Consider the following 20,826-nt stretch of genomic DNA (forward strand, 5'->3'; position numbering starts at 1 on the left):
GGTATACTTTCTTATTTTTTAAATATATTTTTTTAAATAACCATTAAAATACTCAAATACAGCTACTTGTTTTGGACTGTGTATTTGGAAATACACAAATAAAAAGTATATTAAATACCAAAATACTCAAATACACATGTATTTGAACCCAGATCTGTAAGGTCAGTTAAGTGTGTTTGCAAAAGATCTTTGACACATGAAAACAGAAACATTGACTGCATTCCCCTGAACAACGTAATATAATCACGCAGTTCAATTATTTAAAAGAAAACAAGTGAGCCCTTTGTATTGCAACATAATGTGATACAATGCAACACATAGACTGTTGTACATGTCATGAAATCCACAGTAAACTTCATTAAATGGGAGTTAAACCATCGCAGTCAAAACACACTGCTCATGCATTAGTTCTGAAATGAAATATACAAATAACACTCGGAATACAGGAGAATCCTAATTGGAAATCACATTTCCATAACACACACACACACACACACACACACACACACACACACACACACACACACACACACACACACACACACACACACACACACACACACACACACACACACACACACACACACACACACACACACACACACACACACACACACACACAGCACTGCAGGCTCATTGCATTTGTCACATTCACAATTACAATACATTGGGCATGAAATGAAAAGGGAAATAAATCTCATATCATTGTAACATAAAAATAAATATTATGTTGATCCATGCATGTAGTACATGCTAATAGGATCATAAACTGCTTTGTGTTTTTAGACGTTGTTAAAGGGACTTTATAATCATCTTAGCAAGTTTAGGCTTCCACTTTAAATGTAGTTTATAATGATATTATGTCAAGCAGGACAATGAGTAAGAAGCAGAATATATCGGGAGCACAATTTTCCATTACACCTCTCCATTGTAATAAACAGCAGTGAGGTAGAGACACTGAAATGTAAAAGACTGTGTGGAATGGAAGGAGACCATTTCATTCCCAAAGTTCTATTCTATTTCAGGGCAGGCTACACGGTGATGGGCTTATGTTAGTGCTGAGTAGAGTTTGAACAATAGGTCCCAATTACTGTTACTATTGCTGTCGCCAAAACAAGAGGAATGCTTCGGTTGGGTGTGTTAAACCACTGTCGTAGGAATAACATCACAAAATAGAGCCTGGAAGTTAGTTTAGAGCTCCAACTCAAACAAATATAGACTCTCTGTTAGGTTTGTCCACAAATATTACTGGAGCTTTCAGCAGGGAGATTTGTGTTTCTTTTTTTAGCAAAGTTCAACTATTGGTTGTGAGACATCAGATTTGATCATGTATTGTTTGTGGATTACACCAGTCCCTTTAATAACTGGTCAGCTTCAATGATTCAAAACTCTGAGTTTAAACATGATGACAAGAAGGGAATGGCAACAAAAAGAGGAAAAACGAACAAAATACAATTGACAGTAAGTTTAGTTTAATAATTATGGTTTAATGGGTTTAAAAAGGAATTGTTGTGGATCCATTCTAGAAGGATTGAGGGGAAACAAGCCAATGACATGACAAGAAAACAAAAGCATTCCAGAATATTCTAGAAGATCTGGTAAAAGGTTTACCTTTCTCCTGCAGCCAATCTTCTACCGGCCTCTTATAATTGAATGGGATTTTCTTATTACCCATTTGATAGCGCTCAACGTCGCTTGGTCCTTTAAAGTTTGAAAGTTTAGAGAAAAACTTAAAACAGTCGGCAAAAGCAACTGTCAAACAATCATCATTCACATTTAGACACCGATTTAGAAAAATGGTTTAGCCTTGTTTATAATGAAAAGTAAAAAATTGTTATACGGAATTTCTACGTAAATATTTAGTTGTTTAATTTAGAAAAATTGTTAAAATAGGATTTTTGAGAATATTGGACAGTCAATGGCCTACTTGAGCAACGCTTGGTTTCAAATAAATAAACAAATAAACATAGACGACAATCCTGTAAACCCACGTCCTTGAGAACAGAACACACAAAGAACCTGAAAAAAACAGTCAATCGTCTGTGCATTCATTTGTGTTGAACAATACATTCCACATTTCAATCTACATAAAAACATGAATTCATTAAACCTCAACAGATGTGAAGGGAAAAAGATCAGTATGTTAAATAGGTTTGCATGTCTGAACAGCCTATTTTGAACCCCTTTTCCCACTGGACAACACCTGAACACTTGTCCTGTGTCCCCAATGGCACCCTATTCCCTATATATCGCACTACTTTTTTTACACAAAAGTGCAAAAGTAGTGCACTATGTAGAGAATAGTGTTCCATTTGATACATAACCCTGCTCTTACATTTCATGCAGCCAAGGAACAAGTCAGTTCAACAACTATTTTGGAGAGAAGAGGGGAAATAGGTAGAGAAGGAGGGGAAATAGGTAGAGAAGGAGGGGAAATAGGTAGAGAAGGAGGGGAAATAGGTAGAGAAGGAGGAAGGAGGGGAAATAGGTAGAGAAGGAGGGGAAATATGTAGATAAGGAGGGGAAATAGGTAGAGAAGGAGGGGAAATAGGTAGAGAAGGAGGGGAAATAGGTAGAGAAGGAGGGGAAATAGGTAGAGAAGGAGGGGAAATAGGTAGAGAAGGAGGGGAAATAGGTAGAGAAGGAGGGTAAATAGGTAGAGAAGGAGGGGAAATAGGTAGAGAAGGAGGGGAAATAGGTAGAGAAGGAGGGGAAATATGTAGATAAGGAGGGGAAATAGGTAGAGAAGGAGGGGAAATAGGTAGAGAAGGAGGAAGGAGGGGAAATAGGTAGAGAAGGAGGGGAAATAGGTAGAGAAGGAGGAAGGAGGGAGGGGAAATAGGTAGATAAGGAGGGGAAAATAGGTAGAGGAAAATAGGGATAAGGAAAATAGGTAGAGAAGGAGGGGAAATAGGTAGCGAAGGAGGGGAAATAGGTAGAGAAGGAGGGGAAATAGGTAGAGAAGGAGGGGAAATAGGTAGAGAAGGAGTGAAATAAATCAGGTCATTTACAGAGCTGCAAACCTGTTGGGAGAAAAGTCCCCTGATGACAGGGATTTGAGGAGGACACAGGATACAGATGACATTATTACCAGGTGGTGTAGGAGTAGGAGTGTGTCTGTGCGTGTGTGTGTCTGTCTGTATGTGTGTCTGTGTGTCTGTCTGTCTGTGTGTCTGTCTGTATGTCCGTGGTGCGCATGGGTGTGTGTGTGATTATGAGTGTAGTGTGCATGTGTGTGTGCGTTTAATTATTGGTGTGTGTGTGTGTGTGTGTGTGTGTGTGTGTGTGTGTGTGTGTGTGTGTGTGTGTGTGTGTGTGTGTGTGTGTGTGTGTGTGTGTGTGTGTGTGTGTGTGTGTGTGTGTGTGTGTGTGTGTGTGTGTGTGCGTGTGCGTGTGCGTGTGTGTGTGATTATGGGCATTTTGTGAGGTCTCTGAGTGATACCCTGGTTGCTGCTCTGAGACTGAAGAAAACATGTTCTGCAGGAGGAATAACTCTGAGACTGAAGAGAACATGTTCTGTCAGGAGGAATAACTCTGAGACTGAAGAGAACATGTTCTGGCAGGAGGAATAACTCTGAGACTGAAGAGAACATGTTCTGGCAGGAGGAATAACCCTGAGCCTGAAGAGAACATGTTCTGTCAGGAGGAATAACCCTGAGCCTGAAGAGAACATGTTCTGGCAGGAGGAATAACTATAAGACTGAAGAGAACATGTTCTGTCAGGAGGAATAACTATAAGACTGAAGAGAACATGTTCTGTCAGGAGGAATAACTCTGAGACTGAAGAGAACATGTTCTGGCAGGAGGAATAACTCTGAGACTGAAGAGAACATGTTCTGGCAAGAGGAATAACTCTGAGACTGAAGAGAACATGTTCTGACAGGAGGAATAACTCTGAGACTGAAGAGAACATGTTCTGACAGGAGGAATAACTCTTATCTGATGCATATTCTGGCAGGAGGAATAACAGGGCTTTTGTATTTTAAGACTGAGTACCATCTTCTGTCAGGAGGAATAACTCTGAGACTGAAGAGAACATGTTCTCGCAAGAGGAATAACTCTGAGACTGAAGAGAACATGTTCTGACAGGAGGAATAACTCTTATCTGATGCATATATCTAGCAGGGCTTTTGTATTTTACACAGTACCATCTCTCCCTCTCTCTCTCTCTCTCTCTCTCTCTCTCTCTCTCTCTCTCTCTCTCTCTCTCTCTCTCTCTCTCTCTCTCTCTCTCTCTCTCTCACTCTCCCTCACTCTCCCTCACTCTCCCCTGTCTCTCTCAATGCAATTCAAGGGGCTTTATTGGCATGGGAAAGGATTGCCAAAGCAAGTGAAGTAGATAATTTAAAGAAAGTGAAATAAACAATACAGAAGTTCCATGTTGTGGCTATATACAGTGTTGTAACGATGTGCAAATGGTGAATGTACAAAAGGGAAAATAAAGAAGCATAAATATGGGTTGTATTTACAATGGTGTTTGTTCTTCACTGGTTGCCCTTTTCTTGTGGCAACAGGTCACAAATCTTGCTGTTTACTCATCGCTCTCTCTGTACTATTTTCAAGATAAATATCTATAGGCTAAGCTATATCTCTAATGTATGAGCCTGTGATTGTATAATATGCTAAACATATAGAATATATGCAATGGCCAATTCCCATCCTACTTGTGCATGTGGATGACATGCTGAGGCTTTATCCATGCATTCAGTGATACACTTTGACTATCAATTTCGGGAGATCAAATATGGCTTTGTGTTTTCAAACAGACAGAGATACTACCGTCTGTGAAGTTTGTACTGAATAATGTAGGAAGTGAAATGATGTCACTACTTCCCTCGATGAGGATGTTTTGGAGAAACAAAGACACTTTGACACTGTTTCAAGGTACGGAAGGAATGCATAATAAATTGACTGCAGCTTTTTGGAGTTGATAATAGGAAGTGCGAGACTTCCAAAGAGTGAACATAGTGAATATACTTAAAGGCCCAATGCAGCCATTTTTATCTCAACATCAAATCATTTCTGGGTAACAATTAAGTACCTTACTGTGATTGTTATCAATTAAAATGGTTAAAAAAAAGAAACCAAAATAGCTTCTTAGCAAAGAGAAATGTCTCAAGCAAGAATTTTGCTAGGGACTGTCTGGGTGTGGCCTGAAGGGGGAGGGGAAAACTGAAAACTAGCTGTTATTGGCAGAGAGGTTTTGAACTATCTTCTTATCAACTAATGTACCGCCTGGTGATGTCACCAGGCAGGCCAAAACGCCATCCCTCCAAAACAGGCTGAAATTTCAGGCAGTCTTTTCAAACAGCTCTTACACTTAAAGGGCATTAACATTATTTTTACAATTTCACAATATTATTCCAACCTCATAGCGGGAAATATATATGAAACACAGGAAAATCACATCACCGGGCCTTTAACACACTCTTTGAATAATACATCGCAGCACACTCGCTGAGTCAAATGTTCTCACGTCACATCATGTTTCAGTTACGCAGGGAGACCCCCTATCAACTCAGCTCAATCATATACCCCCCCAAACTATGGTTAGAGGAGAACACACATTAACTAATGGCTGTTTGGGAGTCTCTCTCAGCCTCTCCTCCTCTCCTCCTCTCCTCCTCTCCTCCTCTCAGCCTCTCCGAACTCTCAGCCTCTCCTCCTCTACTCCTTTCCTCCTCTCCTCCTCTCCTTCTCTCCTCCTCTCCTCCTCTCAGCCTCTCCTTCTCTCAGCCTCTCCTTCTCTCCTCCTCTCCTTCTCTCCTCCTCTCCTTCTCTCCTCCTCTCCTCCTCTCCTCCTCTCAGCCTCTCCTTCTCTCCTCCTCTCCTCCTCTCCTCCTCTCAGCCTCTCCTTCTCTCAGCCTCTCCTCTCCTTCTCTCCTCCTCTCCTTCTCTCCTTCTCTCCTTCTCTCCTCCTCTCCTCCTCTCCTCCTCTCCTCCTCTCAGCCTCTCCTTCTCTCAGCCTCTCCTTCTCTCAGCCTCTCCTTCTCTCAGCCTCTCCTTCTCTCCTCAACCTCAGGAGGCTGAAGAAATTTGGCTTGTCACCAAAAGCACTCACAGACTTCTACAGATGCACAATCGAGAGCATACTGTCTGGCTCTATCACCGCCAGGTACAGCAACTGCTCCGCCCACAACCGTATGGCTCTCCAGACGGTAGTGAGGTCTGCACAACGCATCACCAGGGGCAAACTACCTGTCCTCCAGGACACCTACACCACCCAATGTCACAGGAAGGCCATAAAGATCATCAAGGACAACAACCACCCGAGCCACTGCCTGTTCACCCCGCTATCATCCAGAAGGCGAGGTCAGTACAGGTGCATCAAAGCAGGGACTGAGAGACTGAAAAACAGTTTCTATCTCAAGGCCATCAGACTGTTAAACAGCCACCACTGCTGTCAACACACTGACTCAACTCCAGCCACTTTAATAATGGAAATTGATGGGAATTGATGTAGAAAATGTATCACTAGCCACATTAAATCATGCTATAATGTTTACATATCCTACATTACTAATCTCATATGTATATACTGTACTCTATACCATCTACTGCATCTTGCCTATGCCGTTCTGTACCATCACTCATTCATATATCTTTATGTACATATTCTTTATCACTTTACACTTGTGTGTATAAGGTAGTAGTTTTGGAATTGTTAGTTAGATTACTCGTTGGTTATTACTGCATTGTCGGAACTAGAAGCACAAGCATTTCGCTACCCTCACATTAACATCTGCTAACCATGTGTATGTGACAAATAACATTTGATTTGATTTGAAGTGTTCGGATTAAAAAGGGCTGAGAGGGTGTTGGTAGGGGGAGGAGAAGAGGAGGGGACGAGAGGAGGAGGAAGGAGGGGAATGTAAATTAAGATGGAAGGGCTGCTCTCTGACAAGCACTACAACTCTTTGAAAAAAAGCTTATATTTAGAACCTAAAATGTAGAGGGTTCACAGAGGGTTCTACATTGTATCCAAAAGGGTTCTATCTGGAGTAAACAACAGCTTTCCTATAGGGACAGCAGAAGAGCAGGGTTCTCAGTGCCTTTGATCCAGACGCGGTGTGGAGACTGAGAGGCAGCAGCCTCCCTGGACAGATGGATGGAGACCCTGGTCGACTGTTTGAAGAGCAAGGGAGTGCCCCCAGGTGCAAACAGAAGCACGCACCTACAACACTGACTATGCCACTTCTCTCTCTCTCTCTCCCTCCGTTTTCTTCCCTCCCTCCCTCCCTCCCTCCCTCCCTCCCTCCCTCTCTCCCTCCCTCCCTCCCCCTCCCTCCCTCCCTCCCTCCAGGTGTAAGCAGACAGTACCCACAATACTGACTATACCTCTATTATTCCCTCTCAGTTCTTCCCTCCTTTTCCATGTTTAATTTGTTGTCTATGTCTTCTCCATGGTGTCTGTTGAGAGGCCCTCAAATGGATTTCTCTAGGTATGTGTTGACAACATGTCTGGAATTAAGATGAAAGCAGAAACAACTTGTATTACTATGGTAGTGGTTCTAAGTGTGTGTCTGTGTGTGTGTATATGTGTGATTCCAATTCTTCACAGCAGCAAAAACAATATGTGAATTTCTCCCCTTCTGTAGGAAGTGTTTCAGTGAGAACACACATCATCACGGTGACAGTCAGGAGGCCATCACTCGATGCCGAGGGCGTATCAACTCCGTGAAAACGGAAGAAGATTTGATACCCTCTCCATCCATCCTGTCTGAAACCTCTGCTTTTAGCCGCTCTTTAAAACTTCAGGTTATAACCTGACCTTACTTCTAATCTACACTCTGTTGTCCTGTCTGTCAACCTCACCTTCACTGTCTTCTTCTGTCTGTCAACCTCACCCTCACTGTCCTCTCCTGTCTGTTAAACTCACCCTCACTGTCCACTTCTGTCTGTGAACCTCCCCCCCACTGTCCTCTTCTGTCTGTCAACCTCTCCCCCACTGTCCTCTACTGTCTGTAAACTTCACCCTCACTGTCCTCTACTGTCTGTAAACTTCACCCTCACTGTCCTCTACTGTCTGTAAACTTCACCCTCACTGTCCTCTTCTGTCTGTCAACCTCACCCCCACTGTCCTCTCCTGTCTGTTAAACTCACCCTCACTGTCCACTTCTGTCTGTGAACCTCCCCCTCACTGTCCTCTCCTGTCTGTTAAACTCACCCTCACTGTCCACTTCTGTCTGTGAACCTCACCCTCACTGTCCTCTCCTGTCTGTTAATCTCACTCTCACTGTCCTCTTCTGTCTGTGAACCTCACCCTCACTGTCCTCTTTTGTCTGTCAACCTCTCCCCCACTGTCCTCTCCTGTCTGTCTGTCTGTCAACTTCACCCTCACTGTCCTCTACTGTCTGTAAACTTCACCCTCACTGTCCTCTACTGTCTGTAAACTTTACCCTCACTGTCCTCTTCTGTCTGTGAACCTCACCCTCACTGTCCTCTTCTGTCTGTCAACCTCACCCCCACTGTCCTCTCCTGTCTGTCTGTGAACCTCACCCTCACTGTCCTCTTCTGTCTGTCAACCTCACCTTCACAGTCTTCTTCTGTCTGTCTGTCAACATCACCCTCACTGCTCTCTCCTGTCTGTCAACCTCACCCTCACTGTCCTCTTCTGTCTGTTAACATCCCCACCACTGCTCTCTCTTGTCTGTCAACCTCACCTCCAATGTCTTCTTCTGTCTGTCAACCTCACCCCCACTGTCCTCTCCTGTCTGTCTGTTAACATCACCTTCACAGTCTTCTTCTGTCTGTCTGTCAACATCACCCTCACTGCTCTCTCCTGTCTGTCAACCTCACCCTCATTGTCCTCTTCTGTCTGTTAACATCCCCACCACTGCTCTCTCTTGTCTGTCAACCTCACCTCCAATGTCTTCTTCTGTCTGTCAACCTCACCCCCACTGTCCTCTCCTGTCTGTCTGTTAACATCACCACCACTGCTCTCTCCTGTCTGTCAACCTCACCCTCACTGTCCTCTTCTGTCTGTCACCCTCACCTTCACAGTCTTCTTCTGTCTGTCTGTCAACATCACCCTCACTGCTCTCTCCTGTCTGTCAACTTCACCCTCATTGTCCTCTTCTATCTGTGAACCTCACCACCACTGTTCTCTCCGGTCTGTCAAACTCACTCTCACAGTCGTCTCCTGTCTGTCTGTCTGTCTGTCTGTCTGTCTGTCTGTCTGTCTGTCTGTCTGTCTGTCTGTCTGTCTGTCTGTCTGTCTGTCTGTCTGTCTGTCTGTCTGTCTGTCTGTCTGTCTGTCTGTCTGTCTGTCTGTCTGTCTGTCTGTCTGTCTGTCTGTCTGTCTGTCTGTCTCTGTCAAACTCACCCTCACTGTCCTCTTCAGCCTGTCTGTCAACTTCACCATCACTGTCTTCTGTCTGTCAACCCCACTCTCATTGTCCACTTCTGCCTGTCTGTCAACATCACCTACCCTGTACTCTCCTGTCTATCAACCTCACCCTCACTGTCCTCTCATGTGTGTCTGTCAACTTTACCCTAACTGTCATCTCATGTATGTCTGTAAACTTTACACTGACTGTCCTCTCCTGTCTGTCTGTCTGTCTGTCAACTTCACCCTCACTGTCCTCTACTGTCTGTAAACTTCACCCTCACTGTCCTCTCCTGTCTGTAAACTTCACTCTCACTGTCCTTCCCTGTCTGTTAAATTTAACCCCACTCCCCTCTCCTGTCTGTCAACTTAACCCTCACAGTCCTCTTCTGTCTTTCATTCAACTTCACTCTCAGCGTCCTCTCCTGTCTGTCGGTCAACTTTACCCTCACTGTCCTCTCCTGTCTGTCAACTTTACCCTCACTGTCCTCTCCTGTCTGTCAACTTTACCCTCACTGTCCTCTCCTGTCTGTCAAATTCACCCTCACTGTCCTCTCCTGTCTGTCAACTTCACCCTCACTGTCTTCTCCTGTCTGTCGGTCAACTTCATCCTCACTGTCCTCTTCTGTCTGTCTGTCAACTTCATCCTCAGCGTCCTCTCCTGTCTGTCGGTCAACTTTACCCTCACTGTCCTCTCCTGTCTGTCAACTTTACCCTCACTGTCCTCTCCTGTCTGTCAACTTTACCCTCACTGTCCTCTCCTGTCTGTCAACTTTACCCTCACTGTCCTCTCCTGTCTGTCAACTTTACCCTCACTGTCCTCTCCTGTCTGTCAAATTCACCCTCACTGTCCTCTCCTGTCTGTCAACTTTACCCTCACTGTCCTCTCCTGTCTGTCAACTTCACCCTCACTGTCTTCTCCTGTCTGTCGGTCAACTTCATCCTCACTGTCCTCTTCTGTCTGTCTGTCAACCTCATCCTCACTGTCCTATCCTGTCTGTCTGTCAACTTCATCCTCACTGTCCTCTCTTGTCTGTCTGTCAACTTCATCCTCACTGTCCTCTCTTGTCTGTCTGTCAACTTCATCCTCACTGTCCTCTCTTGTCTGTCTTTCAACTTCATCCTCACTGTCCTCTCTTGTCTGTCTGTCAACCTCATCCACACTGTCCTCTCCTGTCTGTCGGTCAACTTCATCCTCACTGTCCTCTTCGGTCTGTCTGTTAACCTCATCCTCACTGTCATCTCCTGTCTGTCAGTCAACTTCATCCTCACTGTCCTCTTCTGTCTGTCTGTCAACCTCATCCTCACTGTCCTCTCCTGTCTGTCTGTCAACCTCACTCTCACTCTCCTCTCTTGTCTGTCTGTCCAGCTCACCCTCACTGTCTTCCACTGTATCATTCTTCATCCATTACCAGATCTCTCCCTGTCTCTATCTCTGCCTGTATCGCTCCTTCTCCCTCTCCCTGTCTCTATCTCTGCCTGTATCGCTCCTTCTCCCTCTCACTATCTCTGCCTGTATCGCTCCTTCTCCCTCTCCCTGTCTCTATCTCTGCCTGTATCGCTCCTTCTCCCTCTCCCTGTCTCTATCTCTGCCTGTATCGCTCCTTCTCCCTCTCTCTATCTCTGCCTGTATCGCTCCTTCTCCCTCTCTCTATCTCTGCCGGCATCGCTCCTTCTCCCTCTCCCTGTCTCTATCTCTGCCTGTATCGCTCCTTCTCCCTCTCCCTGTCTCTATCTCTGCCTGTATCGCTCCTTCTCCCTCTCCCTGTCTCTATCTCTGCCTGTATCGCTCCTTCTCCCTCTCCCTGTCTCTATCTCTGCCTGTATCGCTCCTTCTCCCTCTCTCTATCTCTGCCTGTATCGCTCCTTCTCCCTGTCTCTATCTCTGCCGGCATCGCTCCTTCTCCCTCTCCCTGTCTCTATCTCTGCCTGTATCGCTCCTTCTCCCTCTCCCTGTCTCTATCTCTGCCTGTATCGCTCCTTCTCCCTCTCCCTGTCTCTATCTCTGCCTGTATCGCTCCTTCTCCCTCTCCCTGTCTCTATCTCTGCCTGTATCGCTCCTTCTCCCTCTCCCTGTCTCTATCTCTGCCTGCATCGCTCCTTCTCCCTCTCCCTGTCTCTATCTCTGCCTGTATCGCTCCTTCTCCCTCTCCCTGTCTCTATCTCTGCCTGTATCGCTCCTTCTCCCTCTCCCTGTCTCTATCTCTGCCGGCATCGCTCCTTCTCCCTCTCCCTGTCTCTATCTCTGCCTGTATCGCTCCTTCTCCCTCTCCCTGTCTCTATCTCTGCCTGTATCGTCCTTCTCCCTCTCCCTGTCTCTATCTCTGCCTGTCATCCTCCTTCTCCCTCTCCCTGTCTCTATCTCTGCCTGTATCGCTCCTTCTCCCTCTCCCTGTCTCTATCTCTGCCTGTATCGCTCCTTCTCCCTCTCACTATCTCTGCCTGTATCGCTCCTTCTCCCTCTCTCTATCTCTGCCGGCATCGCTCCTTCTCCCTCTCCCTGTCTCTATCTCTGCCTGTATCGCTCCTTCTCCCTCTCCCTGTCTCTATCTCTGCCTGTATCGCTCCTTCTCCCTCTCCCTGTCTCCATCTCTGTGAAAGAGACAGAGAGAGAGACATCGCTCCTTCTCCCTCTCCCTGTCTCTATCTCTGCCTGTATCGCTCCTTCTCCCTCTCCCTGTCTCTATCTCTGCCTGTATCGCTCCTTCTCCCTCTCCCTGTCTCTATCTCTGCCTGTATCGCTCCTTCTCCCTGTCTCTATCTCTGCCTGTATCGCTCCTTCTCCCTCTCCCTGTCTCTATCTCTGCCTGTATCGCTCCTTCTCCCTCTCCCTGTCTCTATCTCTGCCTGCATCACTCTTTCTCCCTCTCCCTATCTCTGCCTGAATATCTCCCCCCTCTCTCTTTCTCTCTCCTCTCTCCTCCCTCTCTCTTTCTCTCTCCTCTCCTTCTTTCTGCTGTTCCTTCTCCCTTCACAACCTCTCCCAATCTCTCTCTCTCTCTTTCAATCTCTCCCTTCCTCAACCCCTCTCTCTCTCTCGCTCTTCCACTCTCTCACTCCATCCCTTTTATTTCAGACTGAGCTTCTATTTCCTCAGTATCTTCTCTCCTCTAAGACAGACAAAGAGACAGAGCAATCATCATTTATCATGTTGCCCTGAGCTGTCGACGGCGTTCAAAGGATGAGTTAGACCAGAGGCTAAGGGGCGGCTGCTGCAGAGAAAGGAGCTGCTTATCTCTCTCTGTGTCTCTGTGCATGTGGAGAAAATAGGATTGTAGGCCTGTAGGAAAGAGAGTGTGAGAGAGAGAGACATAGAGATAAAGAGAGAGATTGTTTTGGAGATAGAGAGGTAATCATGTTTGGCCAGTAGGGTACATGAGTATTTATCAGCAGCATACCACCCTGCATACCACTGCTGGCTTGCTTCTGAAGCTAAGCAGGGTTGGTCCTGGTCAGTTCCTGGATGGGAGACCAGGTGCTGCTGGAAGTGGTGTTGGAGGGCCAGCAGGAGGCACTCTTTCTTTTGGTCCAAAAAAATATCCCAATTCCCCAGGGTGCCGTCTTTCGGATGGGATGTTAAACGGTTGTCCTGACTCTCTGAGGTCATTAAAGATCCCATGGCACTTATCGTAAGAGTAGGGGTGTTAACCCCGGTGTCCTGGCTAAATTCCAAATCTGGCCCTCAAACCATCATGGTCACCTAATAATCTCCAGTTTACAATTGGCTCATTCATCCCCCTCCTCTCCCCTGTAACTATTCCCCAAGTCATTGCTGAAAATGAGAACGTGTTCTCAGAGCAAGAGGAACTGCACATAAACAGAGAAACAAGAGAGCGAGAGAAGGGCACAGAGAAAGGGAGAGAGAGAGAGATTATGAATGAGAGAGAGACACAGAGGGAGAGACACACAAAGAGAGAGACAGAGACAGAAAGATACACAGAGAGAGACACACAGAAAGAGACAGAGCGGGAGACAGAGAGAGAGGCACAGAAAGAGAGAGAGACAGAAAGAGAGAGACAGAGAGACACACAGAGAGAGAGAGAGAGAGACAGAAAGAGAGACCGAAAGAGAGAGAGACAGAGAGACACAGAGAGAGAGACACAGAAAGAGAGCGAGAGAGACACGGAAAGAGAAAGAGAGAGAGAGACAAACAGAAAGAGAAAGAAACAGATGTTTAGCTGAGCGGGGCACGTTGCAGAATGGATGACTGGGTCTAGAGGGAACGTAACACGCAGTTATACTGTATCTATGTATGTCACATTTTTTGTTCCTATAGATGGCATGTTCCTCTCTCTCTCTCGCTCCCACAGAGCTTGGCCCAGCTCCATCTCCCATCATGCCTGGCTGGATGTCACCCTGAAACAGCCGACAGCAGCACACTGAAGGATCATGCGATTTCAAATTGGATCATCGGATCAAAAACTCTCGCTCTGTTTGATAGCAGTAGCCCTGACGGCATGGGCAGCGGTCTGAGAGGTTTAGTCCGTCTCTTAGCTGAAAATATTTACCTTGATCGGTTTTTAAAAGTGTGTCTAACCTCCCAGAAAATATATAAGGACGTTTGACAATCTCAAAGCAAAATAACGGGGATGATGTCTAGTTTATTTTGTATTTTCTTGCTGGAATGGCAACATCATATGGGTTTGCAAACCGATGAAGTCGTTGTGGTAGAAAAACACACCACAGAGATTATTGTATCGACAACGGCTCTGAGATCACAGACATCTGGACAACATGTAAAAACAAATGAGAAAATCTCAAACTTTCATCTGCCTTTTGGCCGTTCACCGCTAAAAGGTGGTAAGACGTTCGATGAACAGTCCCCGAGCCTGTCTGTTCTGTAAGAACTAGCCCATTAAGAGACCAACAGACATCCCTATTCACCAGCCAATGAACAGTCCCCAAGCCTGTCTGTTCTGTAAGAACTAGCCCATTAAGAGACCAACAGACATCCCTATTCACCAGCCAATGAACAGTCCCCAAGCCTGTCTGTTCTGTAAGAACTAGCCCATTAAGAGACCAACAGACATACCTATTCACCAGCCAATGAACAGTCCCCGAGCCTGTCTGTTCTGTAAGAACTAGCCCAATAAGAGACCAACAGACATACCTATTCACCAGCCAATGAACAGTCCCCAAGCCTGTCTGTTCTGTAAGAACTAGCCCAATAAGAGACCAACAGACATCCCTATTCACCAGCCAATGAACAGTCCCCAAGCCTGTCTGTTCTGTAAGAACTAGCCCATTAAGAGACCAACAGACATCCCTATTCACCAGCCAATGAACAGTCCCCGAGCCTGTCTGTTCTGTAAGAACTAGCCCAATAAGAGACCAACAGACATACCTACATACCTATTCACCAGCCAATGAACAGTCCCCAAGCCTGTCTGTTCTGTAAGAACTAGCCCATTAAGAGACCAACAGACACCTCTTCTGATCCCTATTCACCAGCCAATGAACAGTCATCGAGCCTGTCTGTTCACCAGCCAATGAGACATAGCAAGCCATAACAGGTAACTGTTTATTGAACGGGGAGCTAGGGCGAGGAGCTTACTAGGGGCTTTCAACACACACACAGGCACACACACACACACACAGGCTTTCCCGGTTAAGCATTCGTGGAGTGCGAGGGAGGTAGTCGATGAGGGTGCAGCCTAACCCGTAATTACTCAAGAAATGACAATGCTTTTACAAGTGAGGGGGCAAAAAAATCTATCATTGTTGAATTACTAATCACTGAATGCAAATTACGAGAGGGAGAAGAAAAATTCATTATCACATATTCGATCTCTCTTTCAAGTATGCAGCCTGAATAGAAAGAAACTTGATCACTTGGATAAAATGACAAATCTCTGTTTTCTAACTTTTTAAGTGTTCAAACAGGAAAAATAATTCATCAAGCATTTAGCAACTTTTCTGGTTAGAGTTGATCAGAGTCAATGACCACAGTGAAATACACACAATAATGTAGTTAATTTAAAAACGTTTACATGCTTTGCACTTCACTCACGCATAAGAGGGAGGTTTGGGATACCCGGTGCTGGCACTACCCGGTGCTGGCACTGCACTACCCGGTGCTGGCACTACCCGGTGCTGGCACTGCACTACCCGGTGCTGGCACTACCCGGTGCTGGCACTACCCGGTGCTGGCACTGCACTACCCGGTGCTGGCATTGCACTACCCGGTGCTGGCACTGCACTACCCGGTGCTGGCACTACCCGGTGCTGGCACTGCACTACCCGGTGCTGGCACTACCCGGCGCTGGCACTACACTACCCGGTGCTGGCACTACACTACCCGGTGCTGGCACTACCCGGCACTGGCACTACACTACCCGGTGCTGGCACTGCACTACCCGGTGCTGGCACTACACTACCCGGTGCTGGCACTGCACTACCCGGTGCTGGCACTACCCGGTGCTGGCACTGCACTACCCGGTGCTGGCACTACCCGGTGCTGGCACTACACTACCCGGTGCTGGCACTACACTACCCGGTGCTGGCACTACCCGGTGCTGGCACTGCACTACCCGGTGCTGGCACTACCCGGTGCTGGCACTACCCGGTGCTGGCACTACACTACCCGGTGCTGGCACTGCACTACCCGGTGCTGGCACTACACTACCCGGTGCTGGCACTGCACTACCCGGTACTGGCACTACCCGGTGCTGGCACTACCCGGTGCTGGCACTACCCGGTGCTGGCACTACCCGGTGCTGGCACTACACTACCCGGTGCTGGCACTGCACTACCCGGTGCTGGCACTACCCGGTGCTGGCACTGCACTACCCGGTGCTGGCACTACCCGGTGCTGGCACTACACTACCCGGTGCTGGCACTACACTACCCGGTGCTGGCACTACCCGGTGCTGGCACTGCACTACCCGGTGCTGGCACTACCCGGTGCTGGCACTACCCGGTGCTGGCACTACACTACCCGGTGCTGGCACTACCCGGTGCTGGCACTACACTACCCGGTGCTGGCACTGCACTACCCGGTGCTGGCACTACACTACCCGGTGCTGGCACTGCACTACCCGGTACTGGCACTACCCGGTGCTGGCACTACCCGGTGCTGGCACTACCCGGTGCTGGCACTACCCGGTGCTGGCACTACCCGGTGCTGGCACTACACTACCCGGTGCTGGCACTACACTACCCGGTGCTGGCACTCTACTACCCGGTGCTGGCACTACACTACCTGGTACTGGCACTACCCGGTGCTGGCACTGCACTACCTGGTGCTGGCACTACACTACCTGGTACTGGCACTACCCGGTGCTGGCACTACACTACCCGGTGCTGGCACTACCCGGTGCTGGCACTACCCGGTGCTGGCACTACCCGGTGCTGGCACTGCACTACCTGGTGCTGGCACTACCCGGTGCTGGAACGACACTACCCGGTGCTGGCACTACACTACCCGGTGCTGGCACTACACTACCCGGTGCTGGTAATGGCACTACCCGGTGCTGGCACTGCAGTACCTGGTACTGGCACTACCCGGTGCTGGCACTACACTACCCGGTGCTGGCACTACACTACCCGGTGCTGGCACTGCAGTACCTGGTGCTGGCACTACACTACCTGGTACTGGCACTACCCGGTGCTGGCACTGCACTACCTGGTGCTGGCACTACACTACCTGGTGCTGGCACTACACTACCTGGTGCTGGCACTACCCGGTGCTGCCACTACCCGGTGCTGGCACTACACTACCTGGTGCTGGCACTACCCGGTGCTGGCACTACCCGGTGCTGGCACTACACTACCTGGTGCTGGCACTACCCGGTGCTGGCACTACCCGGTGCTGGCACGACACTACCAGTTGCTGGCACTACACTACCCGGTGCTGGCACTACACTACCCGGTGCTGGCACTACACTACCCGGTGCTGGCACTACACTACCCGGTGCTGGCACTACCCGGTGCTGGCACTACACTACCCGGTGCTGACACTGCACTACCTGGTGCTGACACTGCACTACCCGGTGCTGATACTGCACTACCTGGTGCTGGCACTGCACTACCTGGTGCTGACACTGCACTACCCGGTGCTGACACTGCACTACCTGGTGCTGACACTGCACTACCTGGTGCTGGCACTGCACTACCTGGTGCTGGCACTACCCGGTGCTGGCACTACACTACCCGATGCTGGCACAACCCGGTGCTGGCACTACACTACCCGATGCTGGCACTACACTACCTGGTACTGGCACTACACTACCCGGTGCTGGCACTACACTACCCGGTGCTGGCACTACCCGGTGCTGGCACTACACTACCCGATGCTGGCACAACCCGGTGCTGGCACTACACTACCCGGTGCTGGCACATGCGCTTGAACTCCGATTAAACTGTTAACTTGTCCTAATAATTTGAAAGATTGAAACACCTGGTTTTCTGAACAATCAGTGTATGCTAACTTTGATCATGACCACATGCCGATGAAGATAAGCAGGCCTTCTGCCAAAATCAGTTAAATACATCCTTTTTTTGTGTGCATGTAAATGTACTTTGACTGCATGAAAACTAGCTGTTTAGGAAGGTCCAGAGAGCAAACATTTAACACGGGCACAAACTGCAGCTAGTATTGATGATGACATTTGTCCACTACATTGAGTATACCAAACATTAGGAACACCTTCCTGATATTGTGTTCCCCTCCCCCTGCCCCTGCCCCTCCTCCTTTTGCCCTCAGAACAGCCTCATTTTGTCAGGGCATGGACTCTACAAGGTGTCTAAAACGTTCCACAGGGAAGCTGGTACATGTTGACTCCAGTGTTTCCCACAGTTGTGTCAAGACGGCTGGATGTCCTTTGGGTGTTGCACCATTCTTGATACACACAGGAAACTGTTGAGTGTGGAAAACCTGGTAGCGTTGCAGTTCTTGACACAAACCGGTGCGCCTGGCACCTACTACCATACCCCGTTCAAAGGCACTTCAATATTTTGTCTTGCCCGTTCACCCTCTGAATGGCACACATACACAATCAATAACTCAATTGTCTCAACTCTTAAAAATCCTTTAACCTGTCTCCTCCACTTCATCTACACTGATTGATGTGGATTTATCAAGAGATTATAGCTTTCACCTGTATTCGCCTGGTGAGTCTATGTCGTGGAAAGAGCATGTTGTATACTCAGTGTAGATTTGTCCAATAGGTCAGACATAATTAGGACCAGCCTACTGGGGCAATAAACAAAGAGAAGACAAAGTACACTTGTTCTACAAGTCCTAAACGTGAGTCACTAAAGGATCATTCTGACTGCAAGACTGCATAATAATATTTAAAGTCTGCTAGACTAGGAAGATAGGTGCAGACCTCCATTCAAAATATCGTCCCCGTCCCCGGGGAGAGAGAGAAAGAGAGAGAGACAGAGAGAGAGAGAGAGAGAGAGAGAGAGAGAGACAGAGAGAGAGAGAGAGAGAGAGAGAGAGAGACAGAGAGAGAGAGAGACAGAGAGAGAGAGACAGAGAGAGAGACAGAGACAGAGACAGAGACAGAGAGAGAGAGAGAGAGAGAGAGAGAGAGAGAGAGAGAGAGAGAGAGAGAGAGAGAGAGAGAGTTTGACGAAAATGGTTTTCTGTATCTGTACTTTCCCTGACCCCTACACAAACAACTGGGCAGACGAGACAAGAGGACAGTGGTCGCCTGGAGCTCTCTGGAGTCAGATGTAATCTTATTTCCAGTTCTGGGAGGTCGCTAGCAGCTAGCGTACTATTGGGCTGGTATGTCACAGGGTTGAGGAAGGGAGAAATGGGCCAAGTCTGTGTAAGATGTGTAAGAAACCTTAGGGGAGGCTGTTTCAAACAAAGCACTAGAAATGTCATCATCCAAGTCCTGCCTGTCTTTAGCTACGTCAGCCATTTTGAATCCCAGGCTTTCTATCAGGTCCTGTGGGCTTTTCTGCATTGCTAACCAGAACTAAGGAGTGGAGGATTGGCTCTCAAACACCTGGTGACTCAACAAGATATCAAAGTCTGACTTCATGTCCCAAAGTCTTTGGACAAATGTCTATTTTTGACGAATAAATTGACTTAATTTCTGACTCTCTGTGACAAATATGTTAAGTTTAGGTACACTGAAATAAGTCTTACGGTTAACTTAAGGCATTAATACCCACTGGATTAAGTGAAATATTAAGGTTTGGGATAGAGTTAAACCAGAAACAACTATAGGGTTAAGTTAAGGCATTAATTCAGACTGGTTAATATAAAGTGGAATTGCGAGGGTTTTAACTACTTTGCAGTTATGAAACAAACCGACAATCACAATATCAATCCAAAATATTGACTCTGTACCGGTACAGAGTCAATATATACAGGGGGGGTGCCGGTACAGAGTCAATATATACAGGGGGGTGTCGGTACAGAGTCAATATATACGGGGGGGTGTCGGTACAGAGTCAATATATACAGGGGGAACCGGTACAGAGTCAATGTGCGGGAGCACCGGTTGGTTGAGGTAGTATGTATATGTAGGTAGAGTTCATTAAAGTGACTATGCATAGATGACAACAGAGAGTGGCAGTGGTGTGGAGAGGGGGGGCAATGTGAATAGTCTGGGTAGCCATTTGACTAGATGTTCAGGAGTCTTATGACTTGGTGGTAGAAGCTGCTTAGAAGCCTCTTGGACCTAGACTTGGCACTCCGGTACCGCTTCCCATGCAGTAGCAGAGAGAACAGTCTATGACTAGGGTGGCTGGAGTCTTTGACAATTTTCAGGGCCTTCCTCTGACACCGCCTGGCAAAGAGGTCCTGGATGGCAGGAAGCTTGGCCCCAGGGTAGTACTGGGCCGTTCGCACTACCCTCTGTAGTGCCTTGCGGTCGGAGGCTGAGCAGTTGCCACACCAGGCAGTGATGCAACCCGTCAGGATGCTCTCCTGACTGGGCTAGCTAGCTTATCTATTATGTACTTTAGCTATAAACATGGAGCCTAACGTTAGCTAGTTAGCTAATGGGGAGGATTTGTCATAGGACGAGTTGGTGAGTAGCCGACTTCTCCTCCATATTGTTTTTCTGTGGCTACAGCTAGAAATGCGAATCACTTTGCTAGCTAGCTATGCTGAACTTGAATGACTGTTATCCACAGTTAGCATATCCCTTGTTTGTCAATCATATTGATTTGGTATCGTTCAAATGGGCTGTCAGGCAAGTTCCCATTAAATTGTCAAAACGTGGCTTGAGACAAGCCCCATCATTTATAAGCTCCATTTTGACGTAATTAGCTGAAAACATCTGAGAGAGTTTATCTGCTGTTTCCTAACATTAGATGTTGAACTTGTTGTTGGTGATGTGGATAGGTAACTGAGGGTGAGAAAGTTCCCAAATGTAAGAGGAGTATGGTGATATTTACATATAGTTTAATTTACTGCAGTGTCTGTTAATTGACCAAACGCACGGACACATTCCCACTCTATTGCTACAGAATTTTCACTTTAGGATAAAGGATAGGGTTAAAACTTTAGGCATTATTCATTCCAAATGGTC

General features: G+C 47.4%; 1 protein-coding gene across 1 annotated transcript in view; it reads right to left on the reverse strand.

Moving 5' to 3' along the window:
* Positions 1 to 20,826, reverse strand: part of LOC123995391 (neurexin-3-like) — an 834,015-nt gene that overhangs the window by 87,578 nt on the left and 725,611 nt on the right. The window contains exon 21 of the mRNA XM_046298964.1: positions 1,612 to 1,701. Within this exon, the coding sequence (XP_046154920.1) occupies positions 1,612 to 1,701 (90 nt within the window). The remainder of the gene's footprint in view (positions 1 to 1,611; positions 1,702 to 20,826) is intronic.

Source organism: Oncorhynchus gorbuscha, linkage group LG14, assembly GCF_021184085.1.
Source record: "Oncorhynchus gorbuscha isolate QuinsamMale2020 ecotype Even-year linkage group LG14, OgorEven_v1.0, whole genome shotgun sequence".
Lineage (NCBI taxonomy): Eukaryota > Metazoa > Chordata > Actinopteri > Salmoniformes > Salmonidae > Oncorhynchus > Oncorhynchus gorbuscha.